The following is a 26121-nucleotide window of genomic DNA, read 5'->3' on the forward strand; positions in this document are numbered from 1 at the left end:
TAAGTCAGACACCTGCGCAGCCTGATAGATGTATTTATGTGAGCATGTCATTGATTGTGATTTGGTGATTATTCAGTAGGAACAGAAGGAACTGCTGCATTGATTTTATTATTTTTTGTTTGTTTGTTCATTTGTTCGTTTATTGTTTGTCTCATGCTGACAGAGTGTGTTGTGCGACTCAGTAACGACAGTGTGTATCTTTCGCCCAGGTAAGTGTCACTGTAACCAGTACGGCTCGTACGGAGGAATGTGTGACCCCAGCACAGGCCAGTGCTCCTGCAAGCCCGGAGTCGGGGGTCTCAAGTGCGACCGCTGCGAACCCGGCTTCTGGAACTTCCGCGGCATCGTGACAGAGAAAGCGAGCGGCTGTACACGTAAGCTAGCTCTCCTTTCTTCTTCTTTCTCCGCCCTGTCTCTGTGTCACTCTCAATTTCTTTGGAGTGATTTAGATTTCTATTCAGCGGTCGAGCTTCCCCGCGCCTGCTCGCACTTGTTCGTCCTGGCGTTGATTGGTATTGACTGCGAAACGTTCTGTTTAAATCACTTTAGCTCTGTCGCTGTGCAAATCCAGACGGCTGAGCGTATCTCTCCAGCCTTGACAGTGATTTTTATTGACTGGAGCGTTTGAGATGTGGAGGCTAGCAGGAAGTCTGTGCTTATGCACGCTTGACCTGTGAAGTCTGCCTTTAGAGTAGCGAGAATATTAGTCCATCAGTACAGCTCGGTAGAGGTGGAAAACAAGCATCGATTTGTGCAGCGTGAGGTGGTTTGTATTGTCCCACAGGTGGTCAGGGGGTTAGTGTGTGTGTGTGTGTGTGTGTGTGTGTGTGTGTGTGTGTGTTTCTTCTTACATTCTCACCCTAAAGGTACATGACCGTCCAACGAACCTGCATTGCCTTCAGCCGGTGGCTTTTGGTGCAGTCCAGAGGTCATGGAGCAGAACTGCCTTTTGTGTGTGTGTGTGTGTGTGTGTGTGTGTGTGTGTGTGTGTGTGTAAAATGCAATTCAGTTGAGAGGCATGAGAAATCTAATAAAAACTGCTCAGCCTGTTTTATTGTTTCAACTTGTTCCTCTCTCTCTCTGTCAATCTCTCTGTCTCCCTCTTTCACTCTCTCTCCCTCTCTGTCTTTCTTTCTCTTCCTGTCTCTGACTCTATCGTTCTGTTTCTCTTTCTCGGTTGATTTCTGTCTGTCTGTCTGTCTGTCTGTCTCGATATATTTTTCTGTTTCTCTATGATTCTCACTCGGTCTCTCTCTCTCTCTCTCTCTCTCTCTCTCTCTCTCTCTGTGTGTGTTTCTCTCTCCCTCTCTCTCCCTCTTACTTTTCACTTTCTGTGTTTTGGTCTCTCTCTCTATCCCTCTCCCTCTCTCTGGGTCTTCTTCTCTCTCTGTCTGTCTGTTTCTCTCTGTGTTTTTGTCTCTGTATCTCCCTCTCTCTCCCTGGCTGTCTCTCTCTGTCACTCACACTCTGTGTCTGTCTCTCTGTCTCTGTGTCTGTCGGTCTCCATCCCTCTCTCTCCAGCGTGTAACTGTGATGCAGTGGGCTCAGTGAGGGATGACTGCGAGCAGATGACAGGCCTCTGCTCCTGTAAGACCGGAGTGAAGGGCATGAAGTGTGACGTTTGCCCCAACGGAAGCAAGATGGCCGCCAACGGCTGTGACAGAGGTAAAATAAAGCTCTCTCCACACCAGCTGCTGCTGCACACACTGTCAACAGAGGCAATCCTGCTGGGACACACACACACTCACACCATCTCTCTCTCTCTCTCTCTCTCTCTCTCTCTCTCTCTGTCTCTCTGTCTCTCAGCTGTACCTGACAAGTTCTGGGGTTCTTTCTCCCAGTGGGATTTTAATGAGACTAAATGTCATTTGTCTTGCTGTAACACTAAACACACTCGCCCCATTGTCATTATTAATTGCAGAAAGCCATTCATTTGATTTCGGGAAAATTACTACATAGGTATCACATTACCTTCTCCGAATCCAAGTCCTCATTTAACAAGGTGTCTGTCAAATTAGAAATCAGATACGAGTGAGGCAAATTAGTTGCACCCTGATGTGCGCCTACCGCATCAGCTCGTTTCTGTGTGTAATTAGAGTCCCACTGTCAGATATTGACAGGACTGAGGAAGTCAGGTGCTTAATGAAGCCAGTGCAGTGAGTTGGGATGCAGCCAGATGAAAGCACTTACATGAAAGCTGAGAGGAGAGGAGAGGAGTGGAGTGGAGCCGAGAGAGCCTGCGTGAAACCTCCTCCTCCTGCTGTAGTTTGGAGCTGTGACGCCCGAGCAAAGTTCACGCCCTTAATTGTCCCTATAATGTGCCCAGACAAACCTGCGAGTGCAAGGTGGAATGAGTAGTTTGCCGTTTTGTGGTTTAGCTCGAACAGTTTCATTTATTAGAAGAAACTAGAGTCGTGCATACAGCATTGTGAATAATAAGCTGCAAAGGGCAAGAAGCAGAGGGCATTAACAGCAGGGTGGAGTGATCCATTTAGAATAATGGATTCATCAGAAATCAGACTTCACATTTGCTGGGGGTTTTTTCAGGAACTGAGGCTGTTAGCATCTAGTGGTTGAGCGTAAAAGCTGTTTTTGATTTTTTTTGTGTGTGTGTGTGTCAAATAAAAAATAAAAAAAAACCTTTTCCACCTAAAGTGCTTGTGCTACCTGGAGTGAAGGAAACACTGAAATGCACATGATTAGAACTCTAAATGCTAAAATATATATTAGAATATATTATACATTTATATATATATATATATATATATATATATATATATGTGATAGTTGTTCATGAGTCCCTTGTTTGTCCTGAGCAGTTTAACTGCCCACTGTTCTTCAGAAAAATCCTCCAGGTCCTGCACATTCTTTGCTTTTCCAGCATCTTCTGCATATTTGACCCCTTTCCATCAGTGGCTATATGATGTTCAGATCCATCTTTTCACACTGAGGACAACTGAGGGACTCGTACACAACTATTACAAAAAGTGCAAACGTTCACTGATGCTCAAGAAGGCAACACGATACATTAAGAGCCAAGGGGGTGTAAACTTTTGAACAGGATGGCCTGTTTATCATCGAGCAGTACGATACGATACATGAATGAAGTAAAGGGTAATCAAAACAGTAAAAGGTTGCACCTACGGTATTTGTGTGGTGGCCTGGGGAAACCCTTGTCATTTTGTACTGTATATAGTTTTAAAAATGACAACAACAAAAAGTTTCAGTATGTTTTTGTTATGCACGTATGTTAATTATAAGTTCTAGCTTTTTTCAATTCTGCTTACCCACAAAAGTAAAAGAAAAGGGAGAAAACTGCATTTAAAATGGAATTATATTGTGTTTGTTTTGACTGTATTTGCTAAACTGACTCCTTACCTAGTATGATCTTTGCAGGAACACACTATGTAAGATTTACAAGTATAGATATATTAACATTTCCTTTTTCGTTCATATTGGTCAAATCTGTTTCCTTTACGGTTCTTAAAGTGTGCAAAAGCCAAAAGGCAACTGATTCATGGTTTGAAGATAATCTGCGTGTAAACACACCTGCACTAATGACACCTCCGACAAACAAGTCCCTGGATCAGACTTGAGTGAAAAGTCGCTAATCATTTGTTAATTAGCAATAACTAAAAAGAAGTGGATATCTTTGGTTTGTCGCAGGTCCCCAGACGTCGTGTGCCGAGCTGCAGTGCCTCTATGGAGCGTCATGTGTGGAGGTCAACGGGCAGGTTCACTGCGAGTGTCCGTCTCCTGACTGCGACCAGATGAACAAGAGCAAGGTGTCCAGCGTTATCATCACTTAAAGCACACCTATTATGGTTTTGAAACGTGCCTAATTTTTTTTTAAGGGTCTCATACAATAGATTTACATTCTTCCAAGGTCAAAAAACACTTTCATGTGCTCATAATTTAAACTGCAGCATTACCTTTTTCCCCCAGTGTCACAAACGACTCATTAAATGATCCGTTCTAAAGGATTCGTTCGAAACTCCTCCTATCAGAGAGCATACTCTGCTCTGATTGGTCAGATGTCCCAGTGTGTTGTGATTGGTCTACCGCTGTCAGCGTGTTGCAAAAAGGAAACGCCCATTACCCTAACGAGTTTCAGCTCCGTCTGTCAGCGAGCAGCCGATCAAGACCAGTTTTTTTACAAACCTACGTAGGTTAGTACAGGAAGTCTGGAATTTCTAATGACTCGTTGCAGCTGTTCAGAATCGATTCCTTCTTTTGGGAGTCAATAACTCTGTTTGTCGTGCGCTTTGACATTTGACTTTTTACATTCACAAACGGCGATGGAACACACTACATTAACGGTAATATTTGAAAAACCATAATAGGTGCACTTTAACTTAGTAACACACCTGGGATTGAAGTTTGGTGTGTTTGCTTCAGCGTTTTGACTGTGTGTGTGTGTGTGTGTGTGTGTGTGTGTGTATTGTGTGGACAGGTCTGTGGCACGGACGGTGTGACCTACGCTGACTATTGCCAGTTGAGGACTATTGCCTGTCGACAGGATAAGGAAATTACTGTGGATCACGTGGGCCAGTGCACAGGTGAGCCTGCTCTATAGGTTACTCAGCCAGCTCATTACATAGACGTCTACATGCACACACACACACACACACACACACACACACACACACACACATACACTTATCAATCAGCCCTCAGCTGATCAAGACTAGCCATAATCCTTAATAATAAAAAAAAGTAAAGTAAATTAAAAGTAGACATCCAAGTACCAACTTGGATTAAAGTAAGTGAGTGAAAAATGACTCGAGTAGTGTATTAGTCATTATACAGGATTAGATTTCAGAACAAGCAGTGATGCAAGTAGTGATAGAGATGAGATTTATACCTTTCAGTGTCAATAAATAGACACACATGGTTTTAAACATGAAATCATACAGAAGGAATGCCTCCTGTTTGTGAAAGAACATTAACGCTATTATAACGCGGTTATATATACAGTATATTACAGTATATATATATATTAACATAATAGTATATTATATTATAGTATATTATGTATACTTGTTAGCTAGGGAGCAGTTAACGGAGTCACGTCCACTATTTAATGCAATGTATTTTCTCCAGTTTTCACATTTCTAAATTTTGCCATATAGTAGGTGGTATATTTTATGAAAGAGCTGTTTTTTTCTCCGTTGAACCCATCTCTCGGCCACCGCGGACTTTAACACGACAGCTTTGGATGGGTGAAATGTTGACGCCGTCGTGTAAGCATGCAAAGACGTGTGGATGTGACAGGCAATGAAAAAAAGCACACGGAGTAAAATTGAGCAGAAATGCACCGAGCGCACACATGTAGCGTATGAATCAGCAACACGTTGTTGAGGGCGACAAAAAAAAAAAACAGAGGTGTGTTCAAAAGATCTCCCAAGTAAAATGTCTTTCAAAAAAACAAATTGCAATGGGGGGGGGGGGACGAGTGTAGTGTGTTGCAATCCTCCACCGGTTATGTGTGACTTTTGTGTTTATTTAAGCTTTAGTTTAAACATTAATGAATTGAAAGTTTAATTTTAAAAAATGCAACTAATGTAGAATAACAGCAAGCACTGCACAAACATGTATTAAAGTACTTCATTAGAGAGAGAATTCTTTTTTTAAAAAAATGGTAATAGGGATGAATTTATTTTAATTAAAAAAAATTTTGTATAGCAATTATTTGTGGCAGCAGTCTGAAATGAGATATTGGATATGGGAACTTTTAATTGAATAAATGGAGTTATGATGAACGACAGCTTTATTAGAGGTTTATTACATGTCCTATTTCTTACATGTCTCTCTCTCTCTCGCTCTCCCTCTCTCTCTCCTTCTTACTCTCTCACTCTCCCTCTCTCTCTCCTTCTTTCTCTCTCCCTCTCTCTCTTTCTCTCTCTCACTCTCTCTCTTGCTCCCTCTCTCTCTCTCCTTCTCTCCCTCTGTCTCTCTCTCTCACTCCTTCTCTCTCTCACTCTCTCTATCCTTCTCTCTTTCTCTTGCTCTCTCTACCTCTCTCTCTCACTCTCTCTATCCCTCTCTCTCTCTCTCTTGCTCTCTCTCTACCTCTCTCTCTCTCTCCCTCCCTCTCCCCTCTCTCTCTTTCTCTCTCTCCCCCCCTCTCTCCCTCTCTCTCTCCTCCTTTCTCTCTCACTCTCTCTCTCTCTCCTTCTCTCTCTCTCTCTCTCGCTCCTTCTCTCTCTCACTCTCTCTATCCCTTTCTTTCTCTCTCTCTCTTGCTCTCTCTCTACCTCTCTCTCTCTCCCTCTCCCCTCTCTCTCCCACTCTCTTTCACTCTCTCTCCCCTTCTCTCTTGCTCTCTCTCTCTCTCTCTCTCTCTCTCTCTCTCTCTCTCTCTCTTTCACAAACATGCATAATAATAACTTATTCTATCCGGTCTTCCTGCTGGGGTGCATCCCATAGCTGATAGTAACTAAGGCCTCCATTGTGTGTGTGTGTGTGTGTGTGTGTGTATGTGTGTGTTTATTTGTCTATGTAGAGGTGTATGTTGTGCAGTTGGGTGTGTGTGGGATGGTGGGGGAGTTCAGGGGATCAGGAGACTGCCTACCAGATGCTTCCCTGTAGATAGAGAGGTGCTGCATGGTTCCAAACTGAAGTCCTTGAATCCCCTGATAATGGGCGACATTTTGGCTGTTTGCTTTGCGCCACTCATGTGTGGATTCAGGGAGGGGGTCCAGAGGACAGCATGTGTGAGGAACAACCTCTTCATGGTCCTTCCTCTCTCTCGCTCCTTATCTTTCTTTCTCCCACTCTGAAGAGAGAGAATTCTGGAAGCGGGCCGAGGTCGGCGCGTCTCATGCTAGCAGCTCGTGAAGAGCAGAATGCCAGCCTGCGTCAGAAAGTGCTCTACAGGGACCTACTCGGAGACAGGCACTGATGCGGGCAGCATGTGTGACGGGTAGTGCCAGCTGCTGGCTTCCATAGCATCCGCAGGCTCCAATGCCCAAAATCATACACACATCACCTGAATTACCCACCTGCAGGAGCTCTGCGTTGCTGCCATTTCAGCTTTGCACGCTCTTCTTCAGCTGGGGCTCCAGCTGGTCGCATATCACCGCGATATTGTTCATGGTTCACGGCTATGTTAGATACACATCATTATTTTATTTATTTATTCATTTATTGTTATTCTTACCATCCTAGCACTTTTGGAACATACAGCATTAGTTCAAATTCTTAGTCTCAATTTCCATTTATATATATATATATATATATATATATATATATATATATATATATATATATATATATATATATATATCAGTTTAATATTTGGGATTTTCCCAATTTAAAGTATCGAATTCCAGCTGAAATCTGGTGATGTCATATTGGGCTCGTCCAATCAGCAGCTCTGTTTTATATTCGCACATAGTACAGGTGCACACTCTAGGGCCCTCCTTCTCCATCTTTCTTTCTCTCTTCCAATCCTTCATTTTGTCTCTTTTTTTCTCTCTTTCTGTCCCTTTCCTTCCTTCCTTCCTTCCTTCCTTCCTTCCTTCCCTTTTATCAGCGCCTTGTATTTCCTTCAGGAAATGCAAATCTTCTGCCAGGCATGTAAACCCAGCATCAGGTTTTTCTGAGTTCTTAAAAGTACAAATTAAAAAAAGACTGCCGTCCTCTCCCAGCCTGAGGAGAGAGCACCAGCAGTGGCTGTTATTAATTTCAGCCCTAGCATACAGACCTCCGACTGCTCCTCAGCCCTGAGGTGGAAGGCTAAATCACAAGCTCATTTCACGTGTGAGTGCGTGGGAATTAGCGCAGACTCGTTTTCTCTCTTTGTTTCTTTCTCTCCCCCCCCGTCTTTCTTTTAGCCCCTCTCTTTGCCCTGGTCTCTCACGTCCCACTGAACTCATACCATCCTGAACAAATGACATGGATGTCATTAAGGCAGCTCGTAAGCTTACCCCCAAAGCTCATGTGTATGTGTGTGTGTGTGTGTGTGTGCATGTGTGTGAGGCCTGCTATGAGTATTTGAGAAAGTCATGCTGCTAACAGAATGAAGGAGTGCTCTTAGGTGCCCTATCAGCTCACTTGAGCGCTTGAGAAACTTTTGGCACAGCAAGCGTGCAAGTCTTGGCAGCTTTTTCAGCTTGCATATGGTGTCATCACCTGTATGTTTTGTGGTAAACTGGCAGTGTATACGCCAGCATATGGCATGGGCATCTCTCTGCCGCAGTTGCAGCCTTGATTTTCTAATCCTGGCCCAATCTCTGATTTATTTATTTATTTATTTATTTATTTATTGTTCTCCATCCTTGTACTGCTCTCTTATTTTATTAATCTTCCTCTAATTCTCTCTCTCTCTCTCTCTCTCTCTCTCTCTCTCTCTCTCTCTCTCTCTCTCTCTCACCCTCTCTCTCTCTCAACACACCATTCAGTATTGGGGGGAAAAAGACAAAATACCATCTTAATAACCGCCTTTCAAAGATAACTTCGCATCTGAGGCAGCTAAAGATGTCAATGATTTTTCTCCTCTTCTAATGTTGCTACGTTCCTGGCAGAAAATCAAATGGAGCGTTAAACATGATTAAGCTACGCTTCCACTGAACTGCCAGTTTCGGGATTCTTTTCAGCTGTTGCACATTATGTGTGTGTGTGTGTGTGTAATTGAAACCACACGTCACACATGTCCTCTCGCTACGAGTGAACATGAAGTGAAGGCTGGGTTTCTGAATGGCATGTGTCAGTGAGGAGAGTGCCACAATACACACACACACACACACAACCACACACACACACGCGTACCGATAGCAACTGCACCGACTTGTTTCACTCTCCAGACAAGCTGACAGGAGCTGTCGGATAAATACTATTCCTGTAAGCTGTGGAGTTTCGCACCTCGCCAGCTAATTACTAAAAATAGTGATGATTAGCATGAAGTTTAAGAGTACATCCGTTGCACGCATGGTATCATAATCTACAGTAAGTACAGTTCGATTGTTCACGGGGGACCTGCGAAGGCAGAACACAGCCCGCTCTATTGTCACCGCCGCATGGCTCCACTGATCCCGTGCTCTCCTTAGTGTACTATAATTCCCCTGTGCTGCACTTATTCTGTTTATCGCTTCCATTGGAGAGTACTTGTACTTTGCAGAAGGCTCTTGTGTCATTTAATGGCATCATCTCAGCAGCCCCAGCGCTCTTTCTTTGCCTGTTTCTGAGCAACGGGCTCCACGCCAGACTCCTCTGCTAACGGAGTGTGTGTTGGCTTTGAAGCCAGAGCTAAACCTCAAATTTCTGCCCCATTTATATCAATCATTTATCGCTAGGCACTCAAGCTATGTGTGACTAAAGCAAACCTACAGGAGTGCAACTTTTTACTATATATATAATTCATATCCTCAGATATGAACATACTCACACACACACACACACACACACACCAGTTCAGACACACTGTGCAGTCAAGTATAAGCCAACAGTGAACAAGCCCTTCATTATGTTCTGTTTGAGAGCACTCAGGATAAAGATATTTGCCCTTGCTGGTTTTTGTATGAGAAGGCATACAGGAGTCACGTCAATATGTTTTGGTTTTTTTTTTGCGCTAGCAGCTCTCTGGTCTAATGGGGAAAATCCTGCACAGTAACTCTTCTGATACACTGACTGCTTTAATTAAACTGCAGTTCTCCACAATGCCAGAAGGGGTGCTGTTGAGTTGAGTTTAAACTGCAATTCCTAACTCAAAGAGGTGCTTTTAGACCTTTCATTCCATTTGCACAGTCCAATTCTAAAGGAAATTGGTACGTTCGTTTTGTTTGTTATTTGGTGGGGTTTGGTTTCATAGTGCACATAAGTAAAAGAACCCAAAATAAAAGAAAAAAATTGTCTGAGTGGCGCAACAGATGAAAATTATCTCATAAAAAGATTTCATTCATTGGTAAGAAATACAGCAATGGAAAAAGACAAACAGACCTTTACCAACTGTGTGCAGAAATCACAAAAATCACACGGACACTAAGAAACGGGGCTCAATATCCATACATCCGTCAATTTTCTGTACTGCTTATCCTACACAGGGTCGCGGGGATCCTGGAGCCTATCCCAGGGGACTCGGGACACAAGGCAGGGGACAACCTGAATGGGGTGCCAACCCATCGCAGGGCACAATCACACACACACACACACAGACACACACACTCGCACACCCATTCACACACTATGGACATCAGCCTACCGCACATTTCTTTGGACTGGGGGATGAAAATGTAGTACCTGGAGGAAACCCCCAAAGCACGGGGAGACCATGCAAACTCCACGCACACAAGGCAGAGGCGTAAATTTAACCCCCAATCCACAAAATTGAGATTTCGCACAAGGGTGGTTGCATAATGGCTGGTTTGATCCAGGTTCCATGTACCACAAAGATACTAAATGCTAACATTTGGACCACTTTTGACTTTCAATACACACCTGTCATTACAACATCTGATCCTCATTTGCTTAAAATCAACCATATTTGCTCCAGAATCACCTTCTATCTGGTTGTACCAATTTTGACGTGATGTAGTAATTGATCTAGCGATGTCGAAAACATTTCCAAAATCCATAGTTAGGAGCCTGGAAACAGCAGTCCGTGTGGTATTGTCCTGCCAGTGCCTGAATAAGCCTGGCTTCTGGCTCTCGTTTCTGGTTTCAAAGCTATTCTGCAGAGAGTTCAGGTGTTTGGACTCAATGAAGCCTGAATGACCTAATTGAAACACGATGCTTTTCGCAGGTGGGACTGGGTTTATTCATAGATTTATTTTTTTTTTCTCTGCCTAGCTGATTTCAATAGCAGTCTTCAAGGCATTCATGCTGGAGCTCAGGATTAGCACGCCTCTGCAGGCAGCCATTCTGAGCAAGAAAAATAAAAACAGATTAGAGAATAAATGAGCACAGGAAATCATAGGGGACCTATAGAAGCATTTCCATCTTTGCTTACCCATCAATCCATTCCTGCTTTCTCCCAGAATCCATCTCTGTGCTGGGGGTCAAGCCCACCCCCCTGGCCATCACTCCACACGCCACTCCCACTGCACCCGTCAAGGTCACCCCGACACACCATGGCCTCACCACCACCCCATTCGACTACGACGAGGAGGACGGCACAAAGTATATATTGGAAGTTGCTCCTCCGGCTCTGGAGTCATCCACGCCTTTCCCCACCCACAGCCCCCCAACCACTCCTCACCATCCACCCCGCTCCCCATCACCCTCCTCCGGCTTTGAGGATTCAGGCAGTGGGGAGCCCAGTGGGGATGACGACACGGAGGGTAGCGCAGTGGAAGCGAGCGGAGACGAGCTTGTCGGTAATATTGACCTCTCACTACATTTCCCATATCCTGCAGCAGAAACAAGGGGGTGGGTGTTATGTCAGGGTTACGGTGAAAGAGTAATGCTATGTAATGATATATATGATTTAAAATAACGTTATTCATTTTGATGCCTCTGCTGGATTTATTTGAAACTATTATTTGAAATAATTTCATAGTAATATTATTAGTAAAAATTACAGCCTACCTGTAAAAGGAAAAAAAGCGTGTTTAAGATGAAGCCCAGTCACTAGTTGTCTCTACATGACTGTGGACACAAAAATCTTGACAGAGAGCAGCATACAGGAGCCATGGCTAAACATTTGAATGCATGAAAATTACAGCCTGTATCTGAGGGAATGCGTGTCAGCTCTCTCCGACAAAACCCATAATCCGTTCGCTGTTATTCCAGGCCTCTGTGCCTGTGAAGTTTTTAAGCTTTTTCTTTTTCAAGCCATTAATAGCTCCCTGAACCCCAGTCAGCTAATTGTATGTTTTTGCCTACCTGAACTGATGAAATCGAGAGCGACAAGGCAAAGATATCGTCCTCTCATTATTTGTTAGTTGAATAATTTGTAAATTTGTTAGTCTAATAATCAGATAATAATCTGCTATCTCGGTGGGAATAAAAAAAAAAAAACTAAAAAAAACTTTAATATATGCATCTACAGGGGAACCGAGGAAACCGACATCAGTTCCAAATGAAATTTCTATCTGAATTAAAGAGGTGGAAAATGTGTTTAGTAAGCAATTAAATGCTAGAATAAACACAATCTTTTTCAACAGGAATTCGTGCATACTGTATGTGCATTTGAATCATAACGCAAGTGCAAAAAGATAGTCCAAGGAGGAAGCAAAGTTATACATTTTATTGTAACTATACAATAAAAAAAATTATTAAAATTATTATAATGAAAAAATAAAAGCTAATAAAAAATGCTTTACAATAAAAATTTATTAAAATATGTACATTTTATAGAAGGTATAACACATAATACAAATATTTACAAACTACTACTACTACTACTATTAATAATAATAATAATAATAATAATAATAAAGGAGTTACTTATATTTTGTTTTGCAGTGATTGATATAATTTAAGCAAGGAGATTAAGATGCTAAGCTACAGATGCTCAACCCAGCATTAGCTGACTGCTCACAAGCTTCTTGTTGTTATGGTAACGTTGACAGTTTCAAAAAATGGTTCTTCCTATATAATATAACACTTCTATAAATGGAATTTTTCAACACTTTCTGCAATCAGAAAGACTTTGTTCTGATTAGTTTAGGATGACCTGCTGGATTGGAGCAATCTTTGACACGCACGCAGCGTGTTTACTAGAGAACGTATGCTGGGGTCACTTAATGACACCTTCTTGCCTCCTGGAGGTCCAGTAGCCAAGGCATTGTGAGGGTTGGTGTTCTCCCCCATGTTCCAGGAGCAGAGGCTCATAAATCTGTGTGAAACGGTGGCGAATATAAGCCCAGGGCCGTTCTCCTGCTTCGCACCAAATGTCATTTTCCACTACTCGCTCTTGCGCTGTTTCTTGCTGTCTCTCACTGCCTCAATCATGCTCACAGAGTCCTTGAACATCTCCCTGCTGACAGCTTTATGGCTTGTTCGGGTGAGAAGGAGTTGTTTTTCTTCAACCCATCAGGAGTAATCTGTGCCACATACTGTAGAACCGGCAGCTGTAGCTACCAAGCTTGAGACAAGTAAATATTAGTGTTCTACCATAGCGAGCTACAGCACAAGCTGAAGAAGGGAAAAATTTTTTAAATAATTCATACTTTGACCTCTAACTTGACATAATTCCTACTAGACTTAATACTTCCTCAGATGGTTTAGCGCAGATATTGTGCTGCCTGCTCCTTCAGAATTGTAATATCTGGCACAGTAAACTACGGCATCCACCTCAGCTGATTTTTCACTTAATATCCGTCAGATTCTAATCATGCTGTCAAATCAGATCTTTGACAGCCTAGCCAAGACGCTGCACAGATAACCAGGCGCAATTCTGCAGTAATGCATCTTCACTCTTTCAGAATGACCTTTCAGCAGCAGCTTTAAACAGCAAGTTGCTTTCACTCATGAAGTCAGTTTTTACGAAGCACACGGGGAAACCGTTTCCTAGCGATGGACTGCTCATTATCATGCTGTTGAAAGTTCTGTTACGGAAAGGCGCATCATGTCTTCCTGCAGGTCCCACTGTAGCAGCCACCACTCTCCCAACAGGTGAAGTACGTTCATCCTGCGATAACACACCTTTCGGTTGCTGCCCCGATGGCAAGACCATTGCTATCACCCCAGATGGAACCAACTGCCCATGTAAGTACCTCAGACACAGATAATCACACCGTCTCTGCATATCACGTCATTAGTCACCACCTCCAGAGAAACTCCTTTCACTCAAATCTGGATGCAGATTTAGATTCCTAATGAGAAAGCCAGTGGCAGGAAAAAGCTCCAAGACGACAGGGAGGAACCAGTTTCAAAAGGGAACCATTCCTCTTCTCGATGGCACAGTTTTTATGATTACAGCATGGATGTCCATGTGGAACCGTCTAACCCAGCAGCTCCAAGCAGAAACAGAGCGTTAGGATGAATCAGGCAGGCCTAGCAGGCAAGAAGACTTTCACGGGTAGCATTATGTGATAGGAAACCAACACTCCATCATCCAGGATATGGAAAGTCAAGGGTTCGGATTTGTTACCAAGCCATACTGTGCTGCGCTGTTTGATTGAAAATTTAAAAATAAATAAATAAATCTATTTGGGGGAGAGAAATCACAGCCATGTGGCAGGAGCTTCTCTGGTGTGTGAACAGGAAAGAAAACAAACTATTTCCACACAGCATGCTTTAGCAGGCTATAGATTACAGAACACAGCAACACACTCTTCTTTCAACACCAGTCCCATCTGTTTTATGGATATGCCCATGGAATTACCCACAGCAGTACAATCAATACTGACTAGGCAGAAAGAGGCAGGTAGATGCTTTGTGTTTGTGTATATGGAAACAGGTCAAGTGTTAGCATCAACACCGAGGTCTTTTAACCGCATGTCATGTATCAACAACATGCCACTGGAAACGTAAGGGAAATGGACTGAAGATAACTCAGCGTTCCTCAGGATGCCAGAGCAAAACAAGCATGTGTTACTCCATGCTGTTTGATAACTCCGTTAATAATCCCAGCCCTGTCCAGCCTGTATGTATAGAGAGGCCTGCCAGACTGATCAGCAATCTAACGTGGTTATGATTGATGTAATGATGTTTAAATAATGAGATCCCACTCCTGTGGTCATGGCAAAATAGATATCGAGTTAGGTATTAGTTTACAGAAGCTGTACAAATGAAGTTTAACTCTGCATGGAATTCAATTTAACACACCCACTGCACTTGTAATGAAACGGGACAGTTTCGGTTTTAATATGCGGTACTCGGGAAATTAAAAATGATGACCTGAAATGGGATGTGGCGGGGAAATTTAGCTTTTTAATTCAAGCCCGCAGTGCAGTCTCTGTCTTTCTCCAAGTCTGTGAGAAAGTCCTGTTCTCAAATGTTACACATTCATAATCTGATCAATTCATTTGCAAAACCAATTTGTCCCCCCCCCCCCAAAAAAAAGTAAATTCCCATCCGATAGTAGGTGGAAAAGGCTCTTATCATGCAATTTTAACCAGCTTCTGTCATTCACACATCCCTGGGATTGAAAGACAATTACAGCTATCTTTCACGATAATCATAGTAGTGCTCTTCCCAGTCTGAACCAAGCTGAAGCCCAACAAGCATGATTGATTTGGCCAATTTGTTCAGCTGATTACACAGTATACGGAACACTGAATCTCTCCCAGCTCGCCTTCTCCTTCACATTCAATGCTTGGTTTATTTGTTATTTATTTCCCTCAATAGCGCACAATGACCAGACCTCCCTTTTCACTTACCGCTGTCAGCTCTGTGCCGAGTTATAGTTTCAATAACCTTAGCAATGACCTCCATTAAGAGGCTCCTTCTTAACAAAAGAGCTAGGGCATTATTAAATCTCTTTCATTAAAAAAAAAAAAAATCTAAATTCGGTGATGTGCATGTTTGTATGTATATGTCAGCGTTGCTGTCTAACTAATTGTTTTCTATGCAGTCCTCCATGCCTCTGCCAAGTTCTGGGACAAGACTCGGTTTGGTAAAATTCAGCCCATCTTGTCCACCTCCCTTGTCCATATTGTCCACTCGCTATACCTCCTAAACCACTCTCACTGCAGCAAGTGTGTCACACTGACAGCGGACCCAACACACACCCCTGACTAACTACAGCAGCCTCATCACTAACCTGCAGACTGGCACTGTACCAACCTCCATTGTGTAACTCGGCAGTAGGGTGAAGCTGTGCAAGAGAGTCGTGTTTAAACCCAAACATCTAAATGTGTATTTGTCTGCTTTCCCAAACAGCCACCATGCGCTTTACCGGCGTCCTGCACCTGGACCAGGTAGAGGGTCAGGAGGTCTTTTACACACCAGAGTTGGATGACCCCAAATCAGAGCTGTTCGGTGAGACAGCTCGCAGCATCGAGAGTGCTGTGAGTGTCATCTGCAGTTAATTAAAGGAATACCCCAATGTTTCTTCCATCATAATATCTATCCATATCCATCCATATGAGCCACCGACCAGAATTCTGACATATCCCATTTCCCTCAGTACTGAGTAGGGCTGACAAGCTGTTTACTTATAATAGATGCCTAGGGGCAGTTGTTGGGGAGTCATTAAACCATAATATTAGCCTAGAGGCAGTTGCGCAGTCAATAAATATTTCAAATGTCACGATAAAGGACAAATTCAGAACTACTATTATAAGATACATTCTAAGATTGGAGCATGATTTAAACATTAGAGAATGTCAAACCAAAGCTGTTTCTTATTCCTCTCAACAAACCTCCCATTACTATTTATAGTTGTGTGTGTGTGTGTGTGTGTGTGTGTGTGTTAAACTGACGGCATTGTTACCATGTCACTACAAATTCTTCCCAAAGTATTACCTCTGAAATGATGAATTATACAGATTTAAGGCTTACTTTACATATATTTACAGAAGCACATATTGACTGCATTTAGACTTTTATTTGAACTCTATTTTAAATAAACATGTTTTTCATTCGATATTATTTATGTAGCACCATTGAGAAAATGTACACTTTGCCCAAGGAGCTTTATAGAAATCTGATTATAAATTCTGATTTAGCTGTGTACTGTGCAAGCCACAGGTGAGAATTGCAAGGAAACAGTCCCTGAGACATGAGGAAGAAATCTTGATAGGAAATCAGATTCAAAAGGAAACTCATCCTCTTCTCAGTGACACCGGAGAGTGGGATTATAAAGCATTACTCTTCTATGACTGTACACTAGAACGATTGATTGATTGATTGAATAATGGATCAATCTCAGAGGGAAATTCAAAGATTACAGTAGCAATCCAAAAAAGTAGACTGTGCAAGCAAGAGTATTCAGAATAATAGAAATAAACATAAGCAACATTCATTAAAAATGATCAAATACAGTATTGGATATAGAGTGAGTGTAACCTTATATTCACAAATCCTCTGAGTGATGTGAGAGTGTCAGTGCAGTACTGGAGTATTAACCCCAGGGAAGATGAACGATTAGTGTAATGTATAGTGCAAATGATGCAAAACAGCAGACATGGAACAGTGGATGTGCGGCAGAGTAGCTGTGATCAACAGAGCGACCACAGCATGATGAGTAGCATTAGTGTAGTAAGCAGAACGCAACCCAGTGCAAAAACATAACATATGTCCTATGAGCTTATACTAGGAATAGTCTCTAGTGCACAATAATGGCCTGGAACAATAACGGCTTGTACCATTCCTTGCTACAGCAGAGATGAAAGCAAGACAAACAATACTAATATTGTGAATAAGTCTTCTGGGAGGCTTAGTAGTTTAGTGGTTAGCACGTTTGATTGACCTCCGGGTTTAGGGGTTCGAATCCTGCCTTCACTCTGTGTGCATGGAGTTTGCCTGTTCTACCCAGGCTTCAGGGGTTTCATCTGGGTTCTCTGGTTTCCTCCCGCAGTCTGAATACATACATCGTAGGCTGATTGAGTGTTATTATGCCTTGCAATGGGTTGGTATCCCATCCAGGGTGTCCCCCGCCTTGTGCCCCGAGTTCCCTGGGTTAGGCTCCCCTGTGACCCTGAGTAGGATAAGCGGTGTGGAAAATTGATTCTGGGATGAGCCCAGGAAAGTCCTTATGATTACAGCACCAGTTCTTAGATAAACGTCTGCAGGTTTTCTCAGTATAGGGAAACATGCCAAAATTCCTGTCTGCACAGTCATCACTGTCATGATCAGGTCAGTGTAGCCCTAAATGCACCAGAGAGTCAAATGTTTATTGACTCAAGCTTGTGTTTCATGGAGATGGAAACAAGATACACCTACAACATTATGCGACAGAAGCTGAACAAATCTGGATGGGAGATGTTAGTCACATGACATTTACTGCTGCCTCCAAAAATGTGTTCACATAATTACTTTTGCGCTGCCTTTAAAATGTCACTTTGTGCACCTAGACCCAGTGCGGTTTTCTACTATTTCCCAGTGACACACTTTCTCATCTTGGAAGAGAAATGTTCTCTTGATTAAAAAAAAAAAAAAAGCGACACCTTTTATTGACCGTGGACGTCTTTCATTTTTTTTTTTTTTTTTACTTCTATGCAGCTTAATGAGCTGTTCCGCAAGTCTGACGTACGGAAAGATTTCCAGAGTGTCCGAGTGAAAAATCTGGCTCCCAGCAACTCCATCATGGCTATAGTAGAGGCTCACTTTGACCCAGGTAATGTAGCACATAGCTCAATTTTCTTATTAAAACTATAAAACTATAGCTATTATTACAACCATAGTCCTTTTATGTCATGGGAATGAATGTCACACTCGTGTTACATTTTTAATTCCGTTCCATTTTACTCGGTATAGTACTTTTAAGAATAAACTGTCACACAGCAGCTTTAATCTAGATTTAGATTTAGATCTTCAATGAGGAAGACAGAGGCGAAAACCTCCCTGAGACAACATGAACAAGAAACCTTGAGAGAAATCAGACTCAAAAAGGAGCCTGTCCTCTTTTGTGTGACACCGGATAGTGGGATTATAAACCATTAGATAGAAGGATGTTTATTGTGAGCATTTTGGAACACGGGAAAATGTATGATATTGTAGCATAAAAGAAAGAGACTATTTCATATGAAAAATAAAGGTCCAGACCTGGCCATGAACATTTATTTATTTATTTATCTATCTATCTATCTATCTATCTATTTATTTATTTATTTATTTGGGGTATCCGTGAGGGACCATCTCCAGCAGCAGAAAGTGAGTCACAAATACAGAAGCTCCAAGCAGAATGAGAGCATCAAGACAAATCATGCAGAACCGGAGAACGAGAGGAGCTGCAGCAGTAGAAGTAGTAGAAGAACATTTACTAATTTGCAACATGAATATTATTCATGCTCAAGCGTTTTCAGCATCCAGCAGTGATTTGCAGTGGTGTGGAAGCATCATCTCTAATTAGATAAGCCGTACAGAACTTGATGCAGCCCAGACACAGCTCAGCATTTATATAAAGCATCACTGTTTTGGATTTGTCTGGTGTGCCACTTTGAGCTAACCGGGTGTGCGCGTATCTGTGCTTTGAAGCAGGTTGCGTTAAAGCAGCTACACAATGTTTACCCAGTGTGCATTTTGTGGTTTTAATTCTTCCATCTGTTTCTATAGTGACTCGTTTTTCTTTCTCTCTCCCTTAGCCTTTCCGCCCCCCCCCACCCCCCTTTTTTTTAAAGCTAGTTGTGTGTTATTTGTGAAGTGCCTCTTATCACTCTAGGCGGTGTGTGCATCTCATTTACTCCAAAAAAAAATCAGTTAGCACAGTGTGCCTTCGGGAAGAACTAAAAAGCAAATAAAAGTCGTGCATTAAAGAATATATAATTCAGTAGAGCAGAGTATGTTTTTTTATGTGTATATTTATATAAAGGAACGGCGTTGTTTTGGTTTAGTTGGCGTGTTTAGTGTCCAGCGAAAATGCTCTCTGTAAGGTGATTTTTGTTCAGATTGCTGGGGATCATCTGTACGCTCTCGTCCCTTTGTGTCTTTAAAGTCGTGCTTGTCCCTTTCACTACTGGAGGAGAAAAATAAAGTCCCCCCGCATTCACCTTTTATTGGCCTCGTTCAGCGTCTTTTATTCTCGCACAAGAGCCTATGATAAAGTCTACAGTCGCCAGTAACAGGGCCATCTGTGGAAGTGTTATGACAGCCTTTCATCCAAGCGTCCCTGAAACGTACAGTACGCTGCTTGGAGGACGTCCACTCCCTCGGGCCTATTACATACAGGCACTATTACATGCCATGTGTAATATCTAATGTGCCTCTATTTTGTCCTGTTTCCCTCGGGTCATGGCCTTGTGCTGCAGACACTAGATTTACAGTCGAGGATGTCGGGGATGCGTTGCTGAAACAGCTTAAGACAGCTAAAGAACCTGGCATTGTAGTGAAACAGCCTGAGGAGGAATATATTCGTTTCAACACTTATGGTAAGCATTTAATTTGTTATAGTTAATCTGCAGTCAGAAATGTGAAATCTTCTTTTAGACAGCTGATTCCAGTTATAAATATTCAAGTTGAAAATTGTAATATAATATTAATAATACTCTCTCTCTCTCTCTCTCTCTCTCTCTCACAATCTCTCTCTCTCTCTCAATCTCTTAGGTATCTCTGTCCGTCCATTCTTCACCACCACTGCTACCACTGTTGCCACCGCCACACCCACTATCGCGACCACCACCACTACCAGAAGCACCATGCCCCCTACCACTGCGTCCATCACGGCACACCAGCCAACCACCACAAGACGGCCCTACAGCACCCGCAGAACCTCCACAGCCGCCCCGATCACCAGCACCCCTACACAGCCCACAACCACTTCTGCCAGCACCACCACCGTTCTGTCCTTCCAGACCCAGCCCGTCGTCAAAGTCCACAGGCCATGCGACTCACAACCCTGCGGCCACGGAGGCACGTGTGAGGAGGACGGTGACGATTTCATCTGCACCTGTCCTGCTGGAAGAGGGGGAGCCGTGTGTGAGAAAGGTAAAACACACCATCAATCCATTTCCATGAAAAGGTAAAGGAAAAAAAATTCAATCTCAGAATCGCAATATGCAGTTCATCACAGGATTGCTTAATGAATCCTCTGCATGAAGAGAATAGTACAATCATGGCACACACACAAAAAAAATGACAGTCTTGCTGCGGTGCTTTGAAGTTTGGAGCTCGTTTCATTTTTTTCTCTTGATGTAAGAAACTATCCCTCGCAGCTGCATCAGATTATAATTGACACTAATTGCTTTAATGAGCATTAGCATGTGAAAAAATGCTCTGAAAAAAATAAATAATTGATGGTTTATATGCAGCATCGATATCTCACTGTGATCAGTCAGTCCATTAATGAGTGACAAAAAACAGAAGACTTCATCAGCAAGCCATTCTCCCAAGACAAAGGTGCTGATGATAAATGCCAGATCAAAGAGAAACTCAGTCTGAAATGTTCAAGGTTAACGCAGAGTCCTCCCAAGAGATTATAGAGCAGCTGTCACTGAAATAATTACCGTCTTAGCATCTCTCTCTTTGCATATGTTTTTTTTTTCACAAATCATTGTAGGAAGACTAGGGAAAGAGATGTAGCCCTCAGGATTTGTATATCATGACTGATTCAAAGGCCAAGAATTCTTTTTCCTCTCTAAGTTTATCAGCAGAGAACAGGCCATTGAAGTCCTGGAGTCTTGCTTGAGACGCTGATAACCTGGTTTATCTCACCACTACTCTCTCTGTTCCTCAGCGATAAAGTTTTTCATACCATCCTTTGGCGGCAAATCGTACCTGGCCTTCCCAACCATGAAAGCTTACCACACCGTGCGTATTGCCATGGAGTTCAGAGCCTCGGACACAACAGGTATACTCCTCTACAACGGCCAGAATGGCAGGAAGGACTTCCTCTCTTTGGCTTTGGTGGAAGGAAAGGTGGAGCTCAGGTAGAGATCACATTTACATGCAAACTCATAATCATAATCTAATAAAAACCATACAAATCTGAATTAGAACAGAGAAACCAATTGAGGTCAGTGTAAAGAATTTGAACAATGTGTGATTGAACGTTCCTAATCATATTCTACTAAATGGGACAATAATCAGAATCAGTGGGTAAATGGTGCCTAGGGGAATGCATAAAGTGCTGTGAAAAAGTACTGTATTTGCCCCATCCTGATTTCTTCAGTTTTTGTGTATATCTCAACATAAAACAAAGGTGACCTGAGTAAACACACAATACAGGTTTTATTAATTAATTTACTTTATTGAAGGCAAAAAACCTTATCCAACACCTATCACCCATGTGAAAAACTAATTGCCCCCTTAAACTTAACATCTGGTCTTGCCACCTTTAGCAGCAATAACTGCAATGAAATGCTTTCGATAACTGGAGATCAGTCTTTCACTTACTTCTAGGACTAGGATTCACTCCTACGCTTTGGATCATTGTCTTGCTGCATAATCCAGTTGTGCTTGAGTTTCAACTTACGGACTGAAGACCGGACATTCTCCTTTAAGATTTTGTGGTACAGAGCAGAATTCATGTTTTCCTCAATTATTGCAAGTTGCCCAGGCCCTGAAGCAGAAAGCATCCCCACACCATGACACCTCCACCACCATGCTTGACTGTAGGTATGATGTTCTTTTTGTGGAATTTGGTGTTTGGTTTACGCCCGATGTAATGGAACCCCTGTCTTCCAAACAGTCCCACTTTCGACTCATCAGTCCCCAGAACATTCTCCCAAAAGGTTTGAGGATCATCAAGGTGTGTTTTGCCCAAATTGAGATGAGCCTCAGTGTTCTTCTGGGTTAGCAGTGGTTTTCACCTCACCACTCTTCCATGGATGCCATTTTTGCCCAGTGTCTTTCTGATAGTGGAGTCATGAACAGTGACCTTTATTGATGCAAGAGAGGCCTGTAGTTCCTTTGATGTTGTCCTTGGCTACTTGGTGACTTCCTGGATGAGTCGTTGCTGTGCTCTTGGAGGAATTTTGAAAGGTCGGCCACTTCTGGGAAGGTTCACTACTGTTCTGAGTTTTTTCCATTTGGAGATAATGGCTCTCACTGTGGTTCTTTGGAGTCCCAGAGCCTTTGAAATAGCTTTGTAACCCTTCCCAGACTGATGTATTTCAATCACTTTCTTCCTCATCATTTTTGCAATTTCTTTTCAACTTTGGCATAGTATGTTACTGGGTAAGACCTCTTAACAAACTTCATGCTGTTGAAAAAGTTCTATTTAAGTGTTGATGTGATTGAACAGGGTTTGCAGTAATCAGGCCTGCTTGCATCTAGTCCAGCCGAACCTCATTATGAACACAGTTTCATAGATTTGGGGAATTAGTAACTACGGGGACAAATACATTTTCATACAGGCCCAGTTGATATTGGATAACTTTTTTGCTTCAATAAATAACATTATCATATAAAAACTGTATTTTGTGTTTACTCAGGTTGCCTTTGTTTTATCTTAGCTTTTGTTTTCATTTCTGAAACAATTTAGTATGAGATGTACACAAAAACCTTTTCACAGCACTGTATTATATATCACTTTTTCATTCACAGTTGCCTGGTGGACAAGCAGATTCAGTAGGTAGTTCATTTACCAAAGTGAGAAAAACAAACTGTACTCCGTATTGACTTTTGCAGAAGAAAATGTTTCGTTTGATATGTTTGTTTAAACCCACACGCTCCAATTGGTTCATATATTTCTCAGTGGAGCAAAGCACCTCTTAATCCTCTTCTTCGAATCCCATCACATACTGCACTACACACACACCGAGGACATTGTCTAGCTCTTGGGAGGAACTACTTTTATTAGGCATATTAATTAGCTTGAACAGATGCCAGCAGTATTTACAGGATCAGAAAGAGTGACTAAACTGAGGACGGTGAACTTAGTGCATCACAAAAACAGTTATATATACTGTAATGCTAGTACAGAAATGAAGTCACCTCACATTGAACCACTTCATCAAGTGAAGACACTAGTCAGGCTTAAATAACATCTTTATGTGGAATGACAGGGCATATAGGGGCTCATAGCCAGTATGTTTGCCAAAGTCTGTTTGTCGAATGTGTGAAGTTGTTAGGAAACTTCCAGAGATTTAAGTACTCGCTTGTTTTCCATAGTCTGTATTAATGTGCTTTTATTTTGAGTTAATGAAGCAATATTGCACAAGCAAGAATGCAGTTATACTGAGTATAGGCACGTACAGCATAACCTGCACTCTTGCTTGTGCGATATTGTTTTTATATAAGAGTTCTATAAGCAAAACTTTATTATAGACTAACTGACATTTCAGACACAATATGGCCAAGCGTCCGGTTTAATTCTGCTCTGCTAGCGGAAATCGATCCCCAAGAAAGCACACTCACTTTACAGCATGTCTACTAGCTAGTTAACAATGATTGGAACATTCCTGTTAAAAGTGGTTCCGATAAAACTGTCGTCCCTTCTTCTGACGAGCTTTCATACTTTAAGCCAAAAGTTATAATCTTGAAAAGCATCGTTTGTCATGTCCACCGATGATGTCGTTAACACTACTGTGGTAACTGTTTCGAAGTAGGAAGTGGAATTTTATGTGGCGAACACAGACGAGCGGAGCGATACACACACTGAAACGTCCCAGTGCGGGTATAGGAAATATAGGCACTTGGAATTGGAAAATCAGTGGACCAGAACTAACTGTTGTATAAATGATATTAGTAGCTACTTTAGAGCCTATTTCATTTGACTTCCCAGTAAACAAAGCACGAGACTCAGCAGCATATTGGAGCTTTCACTTGGTTAGTGGGCTAGCTAATAAATTTGTCCACTCCTGACAATGTAAACTTGATATTTTTTTAAGTTTCACTGGTAATATTTTAATATTTAAAAAAAAACAACAAAAAAAAAAAAACATGTGCTTTTTAGTCTTAATACTTAACAATTCAATCCAGTGGTGAAGCAAAGTTAAAATTCTACTAAGTATGTCTAAAAGATTTCAGAATAATTGAGGATTTCTACGAGGGAAAGGTTGAACTCAGATGCCGCTTTCTTTAACTAGTATTAAAGGAGTCAGTTGCATATTAACCTTTATGGCTAACCTAGAGTAATGAATGGTGTCCAAGATTTATTTTGTAATGAAATTCCGTTTTCAGAATCATTTTATTTGCCATATATACAGTACATTGATATATTTTACATATATACATTTACATATATACAGTACATTGATATATTTTACATATATACATTTACATATATACAGAACATTTACATATTTTACATATATACATTTACATATATACAGTACATTGACATATTTTATATATATACATTTACATATATACAGTACATTGATATATTTTACATATGTACAGAAGATTTACATATTTTATATATATATTTACATATATACAGTACATTATATATTTTACATATATACTTTTACATGTATACAGAACATTTCATATTATATATATATATATATATATATATATATATATATATATATATATATATATATTACATATATACAGTACATTTATATATTAGGAATTGTTTGGTCCCAACACCATACATTCAACACACACACCTCAGACAACACAACACAATTACCTTCCTAATATACAGTACAAATAATGCACCTGGTAGATGCAAATGGTACATTCAGATGGTAGTTTTCAACATTACCCACGTCCGACTAGAAGGACTTGATCACTTATGCTTGAGATTGTTGAAAATTGTTCTCCTATTAAATGACCATTGTAACTGCACTAGTAAGTTCCCTCTGTGACATCAATGCAGCAGACAACCGCTAACTCCTCATGGGAATAAAACCCGACTTTCATATTTAATGTGTTCCCTTTATGTGTTCCCTGTTTCTCAGGTATTATTTGAATATGTGAATAAATGTAACGTAAATGTATTTAATAAGGAATATACAGAGATCGGCGTCATGGTAGACATGCTATTTGTTACAGTTTAACTTCTGGTTGTTATATGATCAGACTAATGCGGTACCCCGAAATATATTGCACTACATGTAACAGGGCATGTAAATAATGAGATTCTGTTGAAAACAATTAACAATCCCATGTCTCCTCTCTCTTAGGTTTAACACAGGTTCTGGAACATGCTCGGTGGTCAGCACCGTCACAGTAAAACCTGGTCAATGGCATCAATTAGTGGTAAGCCGTAACAGACGCAATGGTTCACTCAGTGTCGATAATGAGAAGCCGGTTGAAGGCCAGAGCCCAGCAGGTACTGACGGACTCAACCTGGACACTGATCTTTTAATCGGTGGGGTGCTTGAAGAGATGATCCAAGAGTAAGACATGCTGTTTTGTTGGGTTTTTTTTTTCCCCCCACATAAATGATTAAAATGCAACACTGCAGCCAGAATGGATTGGGAACTGATTAGGATGCATGGGAAGAATGAACAAAGTGAAGTGGAGAGTAACATGTCGACTGGTCAAGACTCGGATTCACCTGCCCAAAGCTGAAAAAGAAAAGCTTTTGTGGAATTGATTTAAACCAAAAAAAAAAAAAAAAAAAAGAGACTGGTTTTTCTATAATGTTCTCCCACCTTCAATTAAAGCTGACGTTAATGTGCTGGAACCAAATTATTGTCAGTGCATAATTACACCGTAGTGCACAGTAATCTATTC

General features: G+C 41.6%; 1 protein-coding gene across 1 annotated transcript in view; it reads left to right on the forward strand.

The window, feature by feature from the left end:
* agrn (agrin) overlaps positions 1–26121 on the forward strand; it is a 271081-nt gene that overhangs the window by 218750 nt on the left and 26210 nt on the right. The window contains exons 15-26 of the mRNA XM_053643680.1: positions 210–374; positions 1522–1665; positions 3667–3785; positions 4454–4559; positions 10977–11315; positions 13525–13650; positions 15769–15896; positions 18052–18166; positions 19797–19916; positions 20092–20472; positions 21221–21413; positions 25566–25781. Of these exons, the coding sequence (XP_053499655.1) occupies positions 210–374; positions 1522–1665; positions 3667–3785; positions 4454–4559; positions 10977–11315; positions 13525–13650; positions 15769–15896; positions 18052–18166; positions 19797–19916; positions 20092–20472; positions 21221–21413; positions 25566–25781 (2152 nt within the window). The remainder of the gene's footprint in view (positions 1–209; positions 375–1521; positions 1666–3666; positions 3786–4453; positions 4560–10976; positions 11316–13524; positions 13651–15768; positions 15897–18051; positions 18167–19796; positions 19917–20091; positions 20473–21220; positions 21414–25565; positions 25782–26121) is intronic.

The sequence above is a fragment of the Ictalurus furcatus genome, chromosome 15 (genome assembly GCF_023375685.1).
Source record: "Ictalurus furcatus strain D&B chromosome 15, Billie_1.0, whole genome shotgun sequence".
In the NCBI taxonomy this organism is placed as follows: domain Eukaryota; kingdom Metazoa; phylum Chordata; class Actinopteri; order Siluriformes; family Ictaluridae; genus Ictalurus; species Ictalurus furcatus.